The following is a 20,665-nucleotide window of genomic DNA, read 5'->3' on the forward strand; positions in this document are numbered from 1 at the left end:
TCTGTGGTGGATGTTTGGCTTGAAGGTGAATGTTCAGTTGAGTTGACATCACCTTTCATTTGTTCGTACAACAAGAATTCAGGAGTAGTTGGTCAGCAGCGGATGTGGAACGACTCCCATCTCATCAGACTGGACGTGGACAGAGAGCTCTCCAGTCCAGTGGGCTGGTTTGGATCTCCTCGGTTCGGTCGTTGCTTTGTTGGCTGTCGTCTTCCTCTTCAGGGGAACTTTGACTTTTCTTCCAAGCCAGAGCTTCTCACTGCTGGTACTCCTCTCCATCCTCTCCTTATCGGCTTCTGTGGGCGATTCATAACGAGATTCATAACGGATTCATAATGGGATTCATAACAGGATTCATAACAGGATTCATAATGGGATTGATAACGGGATTCATAATGGGATTCATAACAGGATTCATAACAGGATTCATAATGGGATTGATAACGGGATTCTAACGGGATTCATAATGGGATTGATAACAGGATTCATAACGGGATTCATAACGGGATTCATAATGGGATTCATAACGGGATTCATAACGGGATTCATAGCAGGATTCATAATGGGATTCATAACAGGATTCATAACAGGATTCATAATGGGATTGATAACGGGATTCTAACGGGATTCATAATGGGATTGATAACAGGATTCATAACGGGATTCTAACGGGATTCATAATGGGATTGATAACAGGATTCATAACGGGATTCATAATGGGATTGATAACAGGATTCATAACGGGATTCATAACAGGATTCATAAAGGGATTCATAACGGCATTCATAACAGGATTCATAAAGGGATTCATAACAGGATTCATAAAGGGATTCATAACAGGATTCATAAAGGGATTCATAACAGGATTCATAAAGGGATTCATAACAGGATTCGTAACAGGATTCATAACGGGATTCATAATGGGATTCATAACAGGATTCATAACGGGATTCATAACAGGATTCATAATCGAGTGGAAATATTGATTTGCCTTAAACCTGTTGAGCCTTTTATATCAGGTCACAAGGTACAAATCAAGAAAAAAAACATGTTAGGTATCAAATCAAACATAAAAATCAGGGCTACAATAATATATAATCCCTATGTTCAACCTCTAAACACAAGATAGGGATAGGGGTTAGGGTCAGGGCTTAAAGGGCTACAAGATGTGTTTCTTTTCATGCAGACGATATGCTGCCGAAAACGTATATTTTCCGTAATGTGGGGAGCTCTCTCGGAGTCCTCTTCGCGTCATCTTGTTCATACTTATGATTATTCTGAATTATATACCAGCCTTCGCGGCACTTTCCACCAATCAGATTCTAGCACATCGACCGGAAAACATCTGGACTTGTTGACTCGCGTCTAGTGTGCTTTCCCACATCCTCCTACACGCTTGTCCGGGTCCGGTGGACTTCCTGGCTGGTCGTTGGAAGTCCTCGGCGAGTCACATCACGAGTGTTCGATGGATCTGACTCCAGTTCCCTGAGAACTGTTTCAAATAACTCATTATTATTGTACTGGCTGTGCACACATCTCATAAGGTCACATCATTATTTATCTTCAACAACAGTCCATGCATTTACTTTATGGTTTGATAAAGGGATCAGATCAATCCATAACTTATACCTAGAAGATACATTTGCATCCTTTTTCAAATGATCCCAAATATATCCCAAGATTTACGAAGGAACTATTTTTTCCGTTACTTTCAGGCCGGGAGCTTTGTATGAAAGACATTTGAATAATTTCCGAATAAGCCCATGAAATCATATATTGACAGCCTATAGAATTGAAGAGGATTGATATCCCAGATTAACGAGCTCATTAACAATATCAACCCACACGCCTTTGAAAACGTAAGAATCTTGGAGTTGTTAGAAATGGGACTCTATTTTAGACTTGATACATACATCATCTGCATAATACAGCTATAACTCATGCTAGATTGGCCAAGATGTATTCTAACATTGATCCGTTATGTCCTCGCTGTACAGGCCGGCCAGCAGACGTATTACACATGTTCTGGCTGCGGCCAAAGCTCTCAACCGGCGGTCAAGTATTTTTATACTTACAGTGAGATGTTTGTAACTCAATCTGTGCCCTCTGACCAAATAAAGCTCTGTGCTTGTAGCTTCCACAACACTCCTGTTAGACGGTTGATCCTGTTCCTACATATGGGTCTACTATACTGTATAGCCAAGTATAATAATACAACAATAAAGTCCCAACAGATTATGACTGGCACATTAAACCCTGCTTAAAGAAAGAATACATGAATAAGAATAAGGACATGTGAATAACAAGCTCTGTTAGACGCTCTAAAAGGTCTTTTGTGTTCCAGAGGCAACATCAGGGGGGATTCTCCTCCAGGCTTCATGCAGGCGTCTGATGTACGATCTGAGAATAAAGCTGAACATCTTAAACACCCTGAACATCTTATTAAACACTCTGAACATCTTATTAAACAACCTGAACATCTTATTAAACACCCTGAACATCTTATTAAACACTCTGCACATCTTAAACACCCTGAACATCTTATTAAACACCCTGATTATCTTATTAAACACCCTGAACATCTTAAACACCCTGAACATCTTATTAAACACCCTGAACATCTTATTAAACACCCTGAACATCTTATTAAACACCCTGAACATCATAAACACCCTGAACATCTTATTAAACACCCTGAATGTCTTAAACACTCTGCACATCTTAAACACCCTGAACATCTTATTAAACACCCTGAACATCTTATTAAACACCCTGAACATCATAAACACCCTGAACATCTTAAACACCCTGAATATCTTATACACCCTGAACATCTTATTAAACACCCTGAACATCTTAAACACCCTGAACATCTTATTAAACACCCCGAACATCTTATACACCCTGAACATCTTATTAAACACCCTGAATGTCTTAAACACTCTGAACATCTTAAACACTCTGAACATCTTAAACACCCTGAACGTCTTAAACACCCTGAACATCTTATTAAACACCCTGAACGTCTTAAACACCCTGAACATCTTATTAAACACCCTGAACATCTTATACACCCTGAACATCTTATTAAACACCCTGAACATCTTATTAAACACTCTGAACATCTTAAACACTCTGAACATCTTAAACACCCTGAATGTCTTAAACACTTTTTTTTTTATTAAACACCCTGAACGTCTTAAACACCCTGAACATCTTATTAAACACCCTGAACATCTTATACACCCTGAACATCTTATTAAACACCCTGAACATCATAAACACCCTAAACATCTTAAACACCCTGAACGTCTTAAACACCCTGAACATCTTATTAAACACCCTGAACATCTTATACACCCTGAACATCTTATTAAACACCCTGAACATCATAAACACCCTAAACATCTTAAACACCCTGAACGTCTTAAACACCCTGAACATCTTATTAAACACCCTGAACATCATAAACACCCTGAACATCTTATTAAACACCCTGAACATCTTAAACACCCTGAACATCTTATTAAACACCCTGAACATCTTATACACCCTGAACATCTTATTAAACACCCTGAACATCTTAAACACTCTGAACATCTTAAATACCCTGAATGTCTTAAACACTCTAAACATCTTAAACACCCTGAACGTCTTAAACACCCTGAACATCTTATTAAACACCCTGAACGTCTTAAACACCCTGAACATCTTATTAAACACCCTGAACATCTTATACACCCTGAACATCTTATTAAACACCCTGAACATCATAAACACCCTGAACATCTTAAACACCCTGAACGTCTTGAACACCCTGAACATCTTATTAAACACCCTGAACATCTTAAACACCCTGAACATCTTATTAAACACCCTGAACATCATAAACACCCTGAACATCTTATTAAACACCCTGAACATCTTAAACACCCTGAACATCATAAACACCCTGAACATCTTATTAAACACCCTGAACATCTTAAACACCCTGAACATCTTATTAAACACCCTGAACATCTTAAACACCCTGAACATCTTATTAAACACCCTGAACGTCTTAAACACTCTGCACATCTTAAACGCCCTGCATTAAAGGATCTGTATGATCTGTGTGATCACCACGTATAATCAACTGTCCGAGTTGTCCAGACCTCAGAGACAGAAGCAAAGAAAGGCTGCTGAGTTGTGCTGAATACAGAGCCCGGTCTCAGGGTTCGGTCTCAGAGCCCGGTCTCAGAGTCCGGTCTCAGAGCCCGGTCTCAGAGCCCGGTCTCAGGGCCCGGTCTCAAGGTCCGGTCTCAGAACCTGGTCTCAGAGTCCGGTCTCAGAGCCTGGTCTCAGAGTCCGGTCTCAGAACCCGGTCTCAGGTCTATAACAATGCTGTTGATCTGCATACTAGTAACCACAGCGACGAGGGAAGATCAGGCAGGAACCAACTAAACAAAGACTTTCATTCAACAAAGGTCAGAAGGATTCACCAATTCAACCGTGAGCATTCTAATGCTAGCACAGCATGTAGCGCAGCATCACGTTCCAGGTCATCACACTCTTTCACATCGGAGGCAGAACACCAGAGTTCCTTAATCACGGGCAACTCAAGATGCGACTTATCTCCTCTCTTCCAACTTCTAACCCGCTGACGCCCCAGGGATCAATTCACACGCTTTCAGTGCCTGAACCTTTGCATCATCACCTGCGGTCAGAAGACCCGGCTTCCTGAGGCCCAACACGTCTGCAGCACATTCAAACATCATAAAAGAGTTTCAAATCTCTCTCATTGAACTTTGGCACCAAACGTAAATTATTCAAAATGTCCTGTGAATGATCACGCAGAGCCGACTCTTCATCACCGTCCTCCTCAAACTGAGCTCTCGCGTTCTAATTCCCATTCAGCCCTCCAGTTGGTCGTCTCATTTGTTCCACTGCGAAAGCTTTCTCTAGATCCGCTAAATCTGCTTTCGTACTCTTTCCAATCCCAAATCCTGTTTCTTCTCCAACTGCATCAACGTCTTCATTTCTACCTGCTGTTTGAAGTCTAAAGTTAAATCAGTGACTGGTAAACCATAGCAGCTCAGCCAGGTCAGTGGACGTGGGGGTTTGGAGATGTCAAAATGTCCATGTCATATCAATTTGCTCTCACAATAGCTGTAAAAAAAAATCACCTACATATATTTTATAGTGAAGGAAACGCGATATTCCTCCAGAGGAGTCAACTCAACATTTGTTCCACAAAGAAGTCAAAGCGTATCTTCCTTTGTCCCGTGACTATTTTTGTATACAATGAATAATAAATGACCCATGAACTAGCCTTGCGGTACCCCCTCCAGGCCTTGCCACTTTCAAAGTAGCACCCTCTCACCAAAAAGCCTGAGTTCTGTGTCTGAGATCATTTGTAGATCCTGAACTGCATGTTCTGAAAAAGCTTGAAAACGTGTTGTGGTGAAGAAAGGTCTGTGAGCAGAAAGACAGCACGGCTCGTTGCCTCTGCTTCAGGTATATTCTTTATGGCCTTCATTGCAGCAGTGACAGCTCTGTTTTTTTGTGAAATCCTGACTGAATGTAGATAGCATGGAGGTAGACAGGTTGTGTTCTCGGACCAGGGATTCAATCACCTGAGCCCAGACAGAGCTGTTGGTTTAGGCCTCCTTCCAGAGGGGAATAACTACGGCAGCTGTCCTGGGGGGTTTATCTGTTGGAAAGGTCAAATACAAAATGTGACATAGTGGTTCAACTAAAAAAAAAAAAACCAAAAAAAGAAAACTGATGTCAATCAGGCTCTAAGTTGTTTTACTGGGATTGAGTTATGTTGCGCTCTAATGATCTCTGTCTGGTAAAAGGGTTGAAGTTAAATACATGAATGAATATCTGAGTTGACATAATTGGGTATGAACGTCCTGATTGGCTGGCTATTCGTATGCAAATCTTCAGTGGGCGGGTGCTCGCGATTGGAGGAGAATGTTACCCAAAGAGTCAGTAGAGGCGGAGCCTCTGTGAGTTAGAACTATATGCAAACAAGTGAACTGTCTCTTGTCCAGTTAACACATGAAATAATTTGCCAGATTTCTCATCATTGTCGCGATGCAAAGATAAAGTTTGAAGGTGGAAAATGATTGGAGTTCTGCTTTAATGTTTAAACATGTAATTACTTGGTTCTGCAGCATTAGTTGTGCACTTCATGCAGTCAAAGAGTTTTCAGAGTGAGAATGAGTTTAAACATCAATAGAAAGACTGTGGACTCAGCATGTTGTAAAAGAACAATGTGAACTGCGGCCTACTTTGAGTTCTCAGCCCAGGTCATTTAATGTCAGATCATTTTCAAGTTAAAATCTACTGAAATACAATATACATTTTGATGGCATATTCCATCTACTGAGAGAACGGTGTACACAATACAAAGGTTTACAATAGTTCACGATAATGAAGCCGTATTTAACATTCAGCTCATTAATTATTAACAAACAACTACAGAAGGAACATTTGTCCGCTTCCCTTTCAGGTAAATATTACTCCACATGTGGAGAGCCGCTAAGAGGCAAAAGAAAAGCTCCCAATCTCGGATCTTGCACCTTTAAAAGTAATTACAATTTCTTCCCTTTACATTGTGCACCGTCTATTTGAATGTAATGAGTTCTGGACAATGAGTCCAGCTGCTTGGGCACAAGATAACACGCCAACAGCCTCTCTCCATGAAGCCTGTGAGGATGCTGGTTCTGAACTCAGTTATCAGAGGCTCAAACTCAGCTGCTGGTTGAGCTGTGACGAGTCTTTTGATTGGACGGTTCAGAGGCTGGGGATCTGATGGGGAACCAACTGTCTTGAGTATTTACTCTGAAAATGTATTGGAATGGACTGATTTGCACCATAGTCTTTAACATAGAGAGAAGAGTGTTCAGAATGTGCAGGAACAGCTTCTCTGAGCCGGAGGGTTAAGCTCATCTCAGGGTATAAAGCTGACATCATCAGCACCAATACATGACTCATGTAGGAACTTCAGTCAGGCTTATCCAGTGGTATAAACCACGTCCTCACACAATATATAGTCTCATTGGGTAGAACAGGGTTGTTCTTCAATCAGAGGATCGGTGGTTCGATCCCCGGCTCTGCTAGTCCATGGTGATGTGTCCTTGGGCAAGACACTTAACCCCAAATTGTGCCCGTGGTCAATGAATGAGTGTGAATGTTAGTTCCTTCTGATTGGCAGGTGGCACCTTACATGGTAGCTCCTCCCACCAGTGTATGAATGGGTGAATGATGTAATGTAGTGTTAAAGAGCTTTGAGTGGTCTGACGATTAGAGAAATAGAAATCCATTGACATTATGTTCTGAGTCCTGTTCCACCAAATCAAAAGCGTGGATCCTTTTGGATTTCACTGTTCAAAGCGTTGACAATGTTGTAAAAGACAGTGATTGTTCATCTGCTGAGCCGTTGTCACCAGTTGGTCATTCAGTATTGTTTCTGAGTGGCATGGTGCTGCTCAAAGGTTGGATTATGATGTTTCCTTCTGGCCAACATGTGCGTATCTAAAATAAGACCCATGTCATCTTTTAGCCACAAGACTACAGGGGTCTTATTTTTAGATACACACATTTGAGTCGCATGACATGAGACACCATTTTAATACTCTCTCTAGTACTACTGATATTGTTATTTGTATTTTTGTTATTTTCAGCTGTAAGCACCTTTGTATTCATCCTGAATCTCTGCAGTTTGGAGTTTGGTTCTTCCATGCATGTACTTCCTGTCTTTTACCAGATAGAAGCATCACTGCTTATGGTGGTAACTGTTCTACAAACATATTGGAGTTAAGAGTAGTTATTACTCCTCCACATTAAACGCATTGCATTGACAAAAGATCGAGTGGCATTTATTGTAAAGCAGCCAAGGGAACTGCAACCGATATGTAACAGCATGAATAATGCCTTATTATGAAGTGACAGGTGATCTGCACTATGAAGCTGATGGACACCTCAACTCTGTCTCTGTCTATCTCCTCATGTCTCTCTTTCTGCCTGCAGTGTCATCGCTCATCCAACCGGCTGACATGTTGTCCAACAGCTCCTGCAACATGTCTTCCAATGATTCCACATTCTGCTCTCTGGCGGACGAAGAGGCCGGGGCAGGGAGTTCATACAAAGCCCTGGAGATGTTTTTTATCGCACTGGTTACTGGATCCTTGAGCTTTGTGACTGTCACAGGGAACATTTTAGTTATGCTTTCCATCAAAGTAAACCGCCACCTACAAACTGTCAATAACTATTTCTTATTTTCATTAGCATGTGCTGACTTGATCATCGGGGCTTTCAGCATGAACTTGTACACGGTCTACATCATTGTTGGCTACTGGCCCCTTGGGCCGGTGGTCTGTGACCTGTGGCTAGCTTTAGATTATGTTGTCTCAAACGCCTCAGTGATGAACTTATTGATCATCAGCTTTGATCGCTATTTCTGCGTGACCAAACCCCTCACATACCCGGCAAGAAGGACAACCAAGATGGCGGGGCTGATGATCGCGGCCGCATGGATCCTGTCCTTCATCTTGTGGGCTCCGGCCATCTTGTTCTGGCAGTTCATCGTTGGACAGCGAACAGTGCCACCTGGAGAATGTTATATTCAGGTAAAGTCATTAAAAACTAAAGCCAGAAAACATACCAAAGCTAATAAAGGTCAGAACCACCAGTGTGAAACCACCCAGTCTCACAGCAGTTGTGGAAATAGTCACATCATTAAAATATGGAGCTTTGTGAACTTTCTTTTCCCTAGTTTACTCGTGTTAGAAACGATGGAAATGTGTAGTCATTAGGATGTTTTTCGTCAAACAAACACATGACTTTGAACCACAGGACCCGTGTTGGAGGCTGCGAGTCCCAAAGCTTTGTTGTTGAGGGACACGCTGGTGACAGCGTTCTAAACCTTCACTGAGTGGCTTTCCTTCACTTTGCTCATTTCTGCCTAAACCAACTGCATGTTACACATAAAAACACGAAAAAGACTTACAATTCAAATGCATTAGTTTGAAAGTCAAGCTCAGCAAGTGGAAGAAACATTACTACTATTTCACAAACTGCCGTTAGACTATGTTGGGAATACACTTCACTAGTACCAACACCAACTAAAAGAGTTGATGATGTTTAGATTATAGAATTATGTCACTATTCTGACGCATTGTACCCCAAAATAAGTTAGAAAAGGCTTCTCAAGTGATTCAAATAATAATTCAAATCAGTAAACTACTAAGCATCATAATATAACTGAAAGCTCCACGTGAACATAATGAAGTAAATGTAGGTACATTGAGCAGATAATGCATCACTTTCTCAAAGTACAAAATATATATGCATGTCTTTCACTGTTAGGTATTACAAGGTTTACTATTACTATTACTATTACTATTTGCCTGGAGCCCTTTAGTCAGTAAATGAAGGTTACGCCATTGTAACTCTAGTCCTACGAGCACAGGGGGAGCCCTCTAATGGATGATCTATAAGTAATACTGCCCTCCGATAACACTTGCATTCGTCCACTGAAAATGTGCGTAAGTATAGCCAGCTAATCAGGAAGTGGCTCTCTGAGACATGCAGAACCCCAGGTACATACGCCAGCTCACACAGCTATCTGCCATCCTTCATCCTCTTCAGCAGGCGGCATAGGAGCCTGGCATAGAAGTCTCTGTCTGTTGTTATCGAACTAGGGTTACAATATCGTAATCTTCTTTCAAGCTTACACAGGCTACACCCTCCTCTGTGCTCTATTGGTACAACATACCGAACGTGGCTACCTGAAGCTACCAGAATGGCCGAAAACTGCTCCGGCCTCACCCTCTGAAAGAGAGATGTCACAGAACTGCAAAAGGCGTAAAGCTGATTTGTGGCCACGGCACGTGAGCTGATCGCCCGGCTGTGCCAGAAAGAAACATTGCAGGCGTTGGTTGTATGTCTGTTGTTAAACAGACCCACTTAGGTTTCCAGACAATCTGCAGGTCATCCTGTACTGAAGGTAACAACAATGTGTTTGTGCTTTCTGGCATCAAGCGAAGGCTGTGTAGCGCCCCAGCAGTACCACCAGATGGGCTGTATGTGATGATGTTGAGGTCGGGGTGAGGAGCACAGGACCATCCAGGTGTTCCCTCCCACTGTCAGTCTCCTCCAAGCAGCACCTTTCTGCTGACACGGAAGTGCAGGAGGCCACAGGCATGAGGGCTTTGCCTTGCCAATGCTCCCTCCTCCACTCCGCCGTATTTTTTATGTTTAGCCTCAGCTGCCCTCTGAGGGTGAGCGTGCGGCTGAGGTATGATTTTTCCACTTCCAGATTTTGAAACCACTGAGTGACAGAAGAAATCTATCTAAGCCAATATGTGATGACAGGTGCTCCCATGAGATCATCCCAGTCCTAGCCCACAGTAGCTATTGACACCACGCAACCTGCAGCTTTTGCAAATTCATGAATCAAACTCTTAATTTGATTCTACGGCCCAGAAAGTCAGTCTGAATGCGGAGTGGGGCATCAGGCTGGACAGATGCCAGTGAAACGCCCAACACACCCAAGTGTATTAACAGCTGTTGTGATCCCACTGCTCACCGTTCACTATAGAAATGAAGGTGTGACCTGTGTTAAGTACTGTGGGGTCTGCAAGTATTCAGGTAGGCACATCCTGATTGGCCGGCTATGCTTATGCAAATGTCCAGTGGCCGAATGCATGCTAGTGTCTGGAGGATACAATTACCCATAGAGTCTAGTAGAGGGCACAGCCGGTGTTGAAATGCACTTACTGGAGGTCATTTTAAAGAATACCTGTTAGTCGCCTGCTTTGACATGACAACTGCAAACTAGAGCATGGATCTAATTAGCAGAGGTATTTTGCTGGCGGCACCGTTATTGTTGTACATTAGCATCAAGTCTTACACCGGGGAAACATAGTCTTACTTACTGGAGAAGAGAAACACCCAAGTTGCGGCTTGCCAACGGTCCCTAGGTAAAATACACTCTGGTCAAAATCAGCATCTAGTTGTCTGTCTCCTTGTGTTGACTAACTTTAGATCACTATGGTTAAATCACTAAACTTCTTTAACCCTTTAAAAACAGTGTGCGAAAGTCCCCCTGTGCCTATTATCAGACAAAAAACAACAACATATTTTTTTAACGTTTCCTTACTTATTTCCGGAACCACATCGTTGTTTAACTTCATTTAAAGTTCTACAATACCGCAACCCTTGTGAGAAGATACATCTGGTGTACAAGTATAAAGTATGGCAAGTATAATACATCTCATAATGAAGTTAATATCCATTTAATGTTAGTTCCCCAGCATCCATCTAATGTTAGCACCCCGGCATTCATGTAACACATCCAGCAGCACATTCAAATCTTTAAAGACTAGTCGTGGCCGACATGCTTGACCCGACTTCAACCCCACTTTGTTGCTCTTTGCTACTATTTCTACTACTCAAATACCACAAATGTATGGATATGCATTAAGCGAGCAATAAAACACCACCACTAACTGCCACTTTGAAAATAAACAGTTTATTTAAAAACACAGTATGAACAAAAAAGACAGGATTGATTTCAGGAGTTTTGGATTGCATTGGACTGTATACGTGTACCTAATAAACTGGTAACTCAGTGTTTATATACAATGCATATGTATAAACCTTCTCTATGGATCATGAAAGGGTTTTCTTTCTTTCTACAGTTCCTTTCGAACCCTGCAGCGACGTTTGGGACAGCTATAGCCGCATTCTATCTTCCTGTCATTATTATGACAGTCCTGTACATCCACATTTCCCTTGCCTCCAGGAGCAGGGTCTCCAAACACAAACCAGAGAAGAAAGAGAAGAAGGGAATAAAGTAAGGAATGAAATTAATGGAAGTATACAAGTAACAAATAACTTCATGTGAGAAAAAAACTCCACAAAAGACAAGATGGCATGGTAAAATATATAAATCACAATGCATTAACCTTTTCTCAATTCAAATGTGTGGCTACAACCATGGATCCATTAGACTAAACAATGACCATCCCCACAGACTTCATCTTGAGTTATGCCATCCTTTATTAATACCCTCTGCACTTCATATCAACAAAGTCATGTGATATACCTTAGAAGGCTTTGCCATCTATTGAGTGCATCCAGTCCGTTTTGAGTGGCAGGAGATGGCAATGGTCATATTTCCATAGTTAAAATCATAACTTATCTATTTCAACCTCACTCACTTCACCACGGTGTGTGAATGCATGTGAAAGCTTAGATAGTCCTGATGGTAAACTAGCTATACAAGTACAAGTCCATTCACCATTTACCATACTCAGAAGCAACAGTGAATGGAAGGCGCTCTAGCATTGCGTATGGTCTAAAAAACAGCCTTGAGTGTGTGGGTTGCCAAATCAGACTTCCTGAAACACCTGAAAACAGCTAAGGGATCTGGGGCCCCTCTGTTGATTTATGTGGTACCAAGTGGAGGAGTTATCTATTCTTAAGAGGAAGATGGTGGGGATAAGAGCTAGCAGGGCCCAGTAGATTGGTCTCAACTTCAAAACATTGATGTGCATTGATGTTGTCAGTGGGCTTCCACACACGACTCACTATCCGTACACCAGTGGCGGGCCGTGGATTTTGTACCTACGCTGCTGTTTAACAGCTGATCGCGGCGTACCCCCCAATTAAACAATTACATTATAAAATATCTAAAACTTTGAATTATAATTAAAACAAAATATATATATTACATTTAAACTTTGTAATTGTGTTTAGGCCAGCAGAGAAGGCTTAGCAGGCCCTGACGGCCACCACTGCCATACACACTACAATCCATTGGGATTGAATGCTCACACTATGTAAAGGGACTTTCAAAGGGCACAGTGTGGTACATGACGACATCTTCTTAATCTTCACACACCTGTCGTGTTTTGGATAGAAATAGAAAGCCTCTAACCACCTCTGCAGTGGCCAAGCCCTGAGAAGAGTTATAGGGATCAACCCCACTGCTGCGGAATACCCAACAACCTCGGAGACCTTATCATTTCCAACCGCCTGCCTAATTGAAACTATTCTAACAGGGAAAAAAGTTTCATTATGGTTCAGGGAAGCTGACACTGTGAGGGAACTTAGCCACTTAAGTCTAAGATGGGAGCAGGCCCCTGTCTTTGTGGGAATGAGAACATGTGTAAACCCCAGCAAGCTGGAGTCTACTCTCATAATCACCTCCTTCTAGGAGGGTTAAGATTTCTTGGGCCAAACTATTTGCTTCTACTGGGTCCTTAACCACAGTCACATGGACCCTGCAAAGGGGAGGAGGCGTTGCAGAAACTGGATTCTATAACCATTTGCTAAAACCCAAGAGTCTAACACACTACTCCAAGCTGTCCAGCTGGTGCTGAACTGATGTTAAACATGTGTTGAATGCATTTCCTTATTGCCTTATCCAATTTACTTTGGAGTCTGGATGAAACACTGTCAGGCACAAGGGATACGTTAGTGAAGTCATTTCTAATGTTTTTCTGGTGAGGAGGTCTGTTCAAAATGTGGCTGCAAGCCAGCATGGCTTTTGACATAACAGCCCCAATATCCATTGTACCATGAGCATAAGCTGTAGGGCTGAGTTATTTACACTCATGGTGTCACAATCATCAGGGTTGGCAGTTTACTAACTGCCAACCAAATACAGTATCCAGAGTTTGGTCTCACTGGGCTACCCGTGCAGCAGAGTTGTACCAGGCAGTCTGTCTTGACTGTAAAATGAAGGTTGACAGTCACACACTGCCAAAAGATGTCAGATCCGCCTTTAGTGGCTATATCTTACCAGTCCAGTTTTAAGTTCATATTGGGATCTTTTCAGCTTCCAACATCTTGCAATACATTGTGATGCACTGGCATGGTTGTTTCACATCTTTCTAAGCATTTGCAAATAACATGGGACAGTTTGCAAGGGCTAAATACTCAATACCAGTGACTGTCACCTGCCATGAAGCTCCAAAGCTCAGAGTTTTAACTCTGAAAAATTGTCAAAATATGTGTCAATAAATCACAAATTGGAACCAGTTGCATGTCATCTAAGCATTAATTAGCATAAACTTGATTTGTTGCATTACCCTTATCCACAAATAGATGCAATACAATATTTTGCACACTTGATAGGCAGATATTTTCTAATGGTGTAATGCTTATTGAAAACAATGAATTGCCATTGTATTGTTTTTTCCAGAACTCCCAGTTTGATAAAGAGTCACCTGTTAAAGCAGAACAACAACAATGAGACCAGTCCTCAAGCCAGTCCCCGCTCTACTCCCAAAGTCAGTCTAGATTCTACTACCACTGCCCTGGAGGCCGTGAAGAACGGCGCAGTGGAGGAACCAAAACCTGTTCAGGCTCCAGCACAACCGAGTCCACGACTCACACAGGTGCTGACTCGCACACCATTAACATCTCTTTAACATTGATTGTGTGTTAGCTGTATCTAATCTGAAGTACTGTCTATCTATCTAGGAGGAAAAAGAGAGCTCCAACGACTCGTCCACAGCTTTTATTCCCCCCACAGAACCAAAGGACAACACCAACATCGAGGTGATATCTGAGGTTGGTAGTTGGATAATTAGCAAATTCAAATCTTTAAAGGCTAGTTGTGGCTGACTCCAACCCCACTTTTTAGCTCTTTGCTACTACTCAAATACCACTAATGTATAGATATTCATAATACATGGCATTCACAACCATTTATACACTGAAGGCAACCATGAAGGTGCCACCTGCCCATCAGACTAACATGTACACCTCAGGCCCAGCCTATGGGAGCAGTTTAGGGTTACAGGAAGTGTCTTCCTATCGACATGTACTGAAGGTGCCGGTGATCGAACAGCCGATCTTCAGAGTGACAACCCGCTCTACCACTAAGCCACAGCCATCTCCTTCTAATAATGGCCGCCTCTTCCTTGTGATAGCAGGTTAAATATCTGTTTTAGATCAATTATTAGATAAATATGCTGTTTGTACAAGTAAACAAAGTATTTCTGGCATTATGAAGAGCGAATTATCTGGTTATCTCAATGTTATCAAATGTTGTTATTAAATACATCACGCATTTTATATAGAATGTAGAAAGAATATTGTTGTCATATATTGTTCAAGGGTGGAACTTTTCAGCTATCGTAAACATGTTTCGACCACAGGGGCTGAAACTGAGTTCAACATGGGTAAACCTCATTACAGAGGAGTAATGGTATACTGTATGTGTGATCTTGGTCAGAGGGGGGATGTGGGGACAGAGTGAAAAACAGAGGAAGGACCAAGACAACATGGTGCAGTGACAACATCACAGCTGAAACATGTAGGCAGAGCAGGTGACACCTGCTCCCTGCTTCCTGTTTCCCTGTATTCCACATCAGCCCAATAGGAGATGGCACTCAAAATTACAGAAGAGAAAAAAGGGTAATTATAGAGCAGTCTTCTCCACAGGGCTCACACATGCCGAGCATCAGCAGTTTCATTCCTTGTGCAGATTTCTCTAGCAATATGCAACCATCAACCACAGCCCTCATCTGCTTGCCAGGCTTTCTAAAGCAAACATTCAAAGCATTCAAAGGCTGGCCCATTCATAAAGACCTTTGATTGAGCCTCTTGAGTTTCCATGTGCCTTACCTGCAGAAGCAGGACACAGATCTTTGACTCTCTTTAGAAGCCCTCTGGGGGATCCAGACTAACTACAGGGTCCCTTACAAACTCCCTCTTCTCAATAATTTTCATCTGAAGAGAAAACGTAAGGGCCCAGCACCTCCATCAAGTTCTTAGGCGTCAATTACATCCACCGCTTTGCTTTTGCTGAACTATCCGCTGGCAAACAGAAACACCAAATGACAGCCAACCCTCCTAATCCACCTTCATTATACCATGAGAATAATTTCACAAGCAAGTTCCTTTCTGTCCAACTTAACTGAAGCTGCAGCCATACTCTCTCTCTCATAGATTCCATAGCTTCCATAGATTCCATAGATTCTATAGCTTCTATAGCATGCGAAAACTTAGTTCACACTTTTAATATTTAGCTTCAGAGAATACTCAATTGTAACATTGGGTTGCTAAATGTAAATCTCAATGTCAACTCACACAAAGTGTTAAGTGTCACACTGAGTTCTTTGACTTTGACTGTCTGGACGGATGATGAACTTACGACTGGAGACAAAATGACTTCATTCTACAACTTGCCATAAAAGAGTTGAATCCACAGTTTATCAGTCTGAGGTAAAGAGAAAGCTGAGATGAGGTCAAAAAAACTAGCAGAGATAAATTTAAAAAAAAAAAAACAGGAACACTGCTGTAAAATTGTTAGAAAGCTTTGCACAGAGAACACGATGATGATGATGATGATGATGATGATGATGATGATGATGATGATTAAGATGATGATGATGATGATGCCCTGAGGGAGGAGTCACAGACTCAACACACAATAGAGGATGATGAAGGACTGTTCACACTAACCAGGTGACAGACATTCCTCCCACGGGCAGGAAACCCTTCAGGTGATCGGAGGTATTGGAAGTAAGAGAAGATGAATTAATGAAGAACACATTGAAAAACAAAACCCAGCATCAGGGCTTTAATATGACGCAGGTTGAATGTTTTTATGAGGACAAATTAAGCAATGGGCTGCCCATGATGATTGCTCTCAATGTTTTGAAAACTACAAACGTGTTTCAGAAAATGATAAACTGATGAAGTCTCTAACACCAGATGCTTGTACCCTTTCTGAGGAGCCTTCTGGCGCCTCTGTTGTACTCAAACACCTCGTGTTCTCTCCAATGCGTCACCTTGCTTAAACGCTCCTCACTAAACTTTCTGGTTCTGTCACAGGCTGCAACAAATCCCATCCCAGTTGCCACGACAACTGCCAATCCTGCCGTGTCCAAGATCAGCTCCAACTCGAGGTGGTCAAAGATAAAGATCGTGACGAAGCAGGCCGGGGACGAATGCATCACAGCGATCGAGATCGTCCCCCCTGTCGAGGGAGCCGAGAGGCATTCCATCCCAATCAGCCGTCCTCGGACTGTGGCAAGAAAGTTTGCAAGCATTGCTCGAAGCCAAGTGAAGAGGAAAAGACAGATGGCTGCCAGAGAAAAGAAAGTATGTTAGAGTGACACAGTACTGACATAAGGCATATATATTTAAGGATATGGATTAACAATACACGCTGTGCTGACTAATACATGTACATCACATGAAGCGGCTGCTTCTATATGGCAGGTTTTTATTCTTGGTTTGTCCAGTTGGACATTGTAATTACAAATATTTATTTTTATTTATAAATGATCAGACAAAGGAACTAAAGTATCCAAAGGACAACATGTTAATGTAGCAATGTCCAGTTTCCCTGAAACGTGTGAAGAAGCACAGTCTGAAAGTCTGAGAAAGTCTTCCAAAATGCAAGTTTCATTCTCACTAATTATCCAGACACAGAAGAGAGCGCTATGACTTATTCTGATGACAAACAAAGCTAAACGTGTGGTTTTGCATGGCGGCAGAACGATGCTGCTGGTTCACACGAGGGACAGTCTACCTGTTGCTGTTGAGGCTTCATTAGTGATCAGAATGACAGATGGCGTTTGGAAACGTTCCCCGTAGCTTTTTAAATGAGCTTTATCTTCAACCACTCTGCACACAGACATCACACCAGCCTCCTGTTTCTGATGGAAGCACAGGAGCAGCCAGCACTCATTTAAATCCGCAATTTAATTGTGAATGCTTGAAATTGTTAGAAATGAGAAATTACTCTTTTTCTTTTGCAGAACGCGCAGCATTGCATTTAGTAGAAACCATTGGTGGAGCGATATAAACGATTTCATAATGATGGACTGTACTTGTATAGATCTTCTCTAGTCTCCTGACCACTCAAAGCTCTTTAACACTACATGTCCGCATTCACCCATTCATACCCATTCACCCCCGTACCCCCCTGATGGGACAATGGGAGGGCACAGAGCCTCAGTCCACCTGTTCAGTTCCACCTGGCTCTGCATATTCTGGGACTCTCACATCTAGAGGCAAACCCCTACCGGACAATCCAAATCTGCTTCACCTTGAGATGCTGAAGCAGATTTGGATCCGGTTTGGGAACAAGGAAGTGGATCTGTTCACCACTCACGCAGGACAAGGGACTCCCTTTGCACATGGGCCATGGCCAAGAAAGCTGCTTCGTACCTCTTTGCCTGTCCGCCTCATCCCTCTTCCAGTAAAGAGCGGTGTCTCTGTGATGTCCAAACCAAGGTTACGATATCACTACCCTAGCTCTGTGGGCAGAGGCAGGGACCTGTGGCTCCTGCGTTGGTAGCTGAAGTGGGAGTGTGTTGACAGACAGCGATACGAACTGCCTGATATTCTGTGGAATCTGCACATATTTGCGTAGGCAGGTCCTGATTTGTCAGCTAAACTTGTGCACATTGTTTGTGGGCAAATGCGTGCTCTTGTTTGTAGGATTGAAGCCCACGAGGCCTCTGCCTGGCTTCATGGTGTGAATATGCAGTGGGAGGCGGTCTGGACTTTCTGGGTAGAGCGACATTGTGAAATCGCTTTTGTCAATGAAATATTTGAAGTGTATCCACAGATAAACCCGACGTCAGTCAAATAATTGTCTTCCAGTTTGACACCGGTTGTTGTCCATTGAGTTTGTAACCAGGCTTAGCTGACTAGCATGCTACAGATTTAGAATACATGAATATGTTAATAGCCGAGATCCTTTTCTTCATCCTCAGCTTCATCACATGGATCATTGCTTTCTCGATGAGGAGGATGGTGACACAATCAGTCAGATGCTATTCTATAGACAAATGAATAAATAGCTAATGAGTTCATTGTGTGTTTGTGTTGGGTGAGGCCCATTTTCCAATCAAACACACTCACAGTAAAGAAAAGGTGTAGACTTGAAGATTCAACTGAATCTACTGCAGCATGTAGTTTGGTTTTCCTCCTTCAGGCGATCTAAAGAAGCTCTGAAGATGTGTTCAGACAGACAGCGAGGCAAATGTTCACCAGCGTCATTAAGCCAATTTGGCTTTGACGTAGATGTGTGCAAGAATCAGTAGAGAGATGACTTCAAAGCATTAATGCAACCAAACAATATATTATAATAACATGTTTCTAATGAATCAATCATTAAAAAACAGCTGCCATCCTCGCTCTGGCTTTTCATCTTTTCATGTAAGCCTTACTTCTGTCCATCGAGGATCAAACCCCCGACCCTGCTGACAGCCGGTCGGTGTCCTCTGGCAGCTGCAGTGGCAACATAAATAACAAAAACATACATTGCTAGCAGATTACTTTGTGACAGCAACAGTGTATTTCTACTTTCTACCTCAGTCGTTGCAATAATAAAACATCTGCTGCCATGAGCTAAAATGATATCTAAGGTTCTATTGTTGTCTGATGAGCTCATGGATCTTCTTTCCTGGATGTACCTCCTTGTCTCAGCAGTACCTGAAACACTATGCTCCCTCCAACACATTGCATTGCCTCGTACTAATGCAGGGTTGTTTTTCTGTGAGAGAGTAGGAGGTACCATCATGTCAACCATGGAAACAGAGAGGCAACAATAAGGAGCTGACTTTACTGAATACAACACATTTAACCAGCAGGGAGATGGTCTACAACAGCTTAAGGTCGAGTTACCTGCTCTTGGATAATAAACAGTGTTCATGAACTTAGTGACTGAACTATAGGCTTCTGTTAGAGAAAAGGTCAGTACTTTTAGAAGAAAAGGTTTGTAACAAAGTGCCTTTGTTTCACATAGTACTTCAAATCAAAAGGACCACAACAACACGTTGGCATGTTTGAGCCCAGCCAAGAATATACCAATTATTTTAGATTTCTAAAGGATTTTCTTCCAATATTGCCTTTTATCAATTTCAGTTTATTTTAAATATCAACCTGCAGAGTGTGAACAGGACTTGAGGTGATCAATCTTTCAGAGTGTTTCAGTGTTATAATTAGGTGCGTTCTTTTAAACCAGTAGACACTTAGCAATAAAACGTGGGAATAACGACCTCAAACAAGTTTGAATTCTTACCACATTGACTTTATACCACAGTGAAATGAACACAACCAAATGTCTTCCTGGAAAGGAGAAATATCACCAGTGTTCTCATATCGCTTGTTTCTGTTCTCCCCTTTCTCTACAGGTGACCAAGACCATCTTCGCCATCCTGCTGGCTTTCATCATCACGTGGACGCCGTACAACGTCATGGTGTTGATCTCAACCTTCTGCCAGTCGTGTGTGCCTGACACTGTGTGGGCCATCGGCTACTGGCTGTGCTACGTCAACTCTACCATCAACCCGGCTTGTTACGCACTGTGCAACGCCACCTTCAAAAAGACATTCAAGAACCTGCTGCTGTGCCAGTATAAAAATATAGGCACCAGATGAGATGGAAGGAGAAGACTGAGGATGGGGTGGATGGGGAAGGGAACACAGAGCAGAGAGGAATGTTGTCGAGAGGTGAGTGGAGGAGCGGGAGAAGATACATGGATGATGAAGGGGTCCTTCTAAAGAGAAGAGACATCTTCTAGTTTATTCTGTAAATGATGCCAGTCATCCCAGTTGGTATCAATAGATTCAGAGTGGAATGTGAGTGTAAACCAGTGATTCTTTAGACTGCCCAGATCCTCCAAGATGGAATATAT

The 20,665-nt window shown here is 42.3% G+C and overlaps 1 protein-coding gene across 1 annotated transcript in view; it reads left to right on the forward strand.

The window, feature by feature from the left end:
- Positions 1-20,408, forward strand: part of chrm4a (cholinergic receptor, muscarinic 4a) — a gene marked incomplete at both ends in the record, with an annotated part of 21,639 nt that extends 1,231 nt beyond the window's left edge. Inside the window, 6 exons of the mRNA XM_079236513.1 lie at positions 8,020-8,618; positions 11,694-11,848; positions 14,204-14,399; positions 14,485-14,574; positions 16,846-17,115; positions 20,163-20,408. Coding sequence (XP_079092639.1) covers positions 8,020-8,618; positions 11,694-11,848; positions 14,204-14,399; positions 14,485-14,574; positions 16,846-17,115; positions 20,163-20,408 — 1,556 coding nt within the window. The remainder of the gene's footprint in view (positions 1-8,019; positions 8,619-11,693; positions 11,849-14,203; positions 14,400-14,484; positions 14,575-16,845; positions 17,116-20,162) is intronic.
- Positions 20,409-20,665: the final 257 nt, after the last annotated feature.

The sequence above is a fragment of the Taurulus bubalis genome (genome assembly GCF_910589615.1).
Source record: "Taurulus bubalis genome assembly, chromosome: 21".
NCBI classification, from domain to species: Eukaryota; Metazoa; Chordata; class Actinopteri; order Perciformes; family Cottidae; genus Taurulus; species Taurulus bubalis.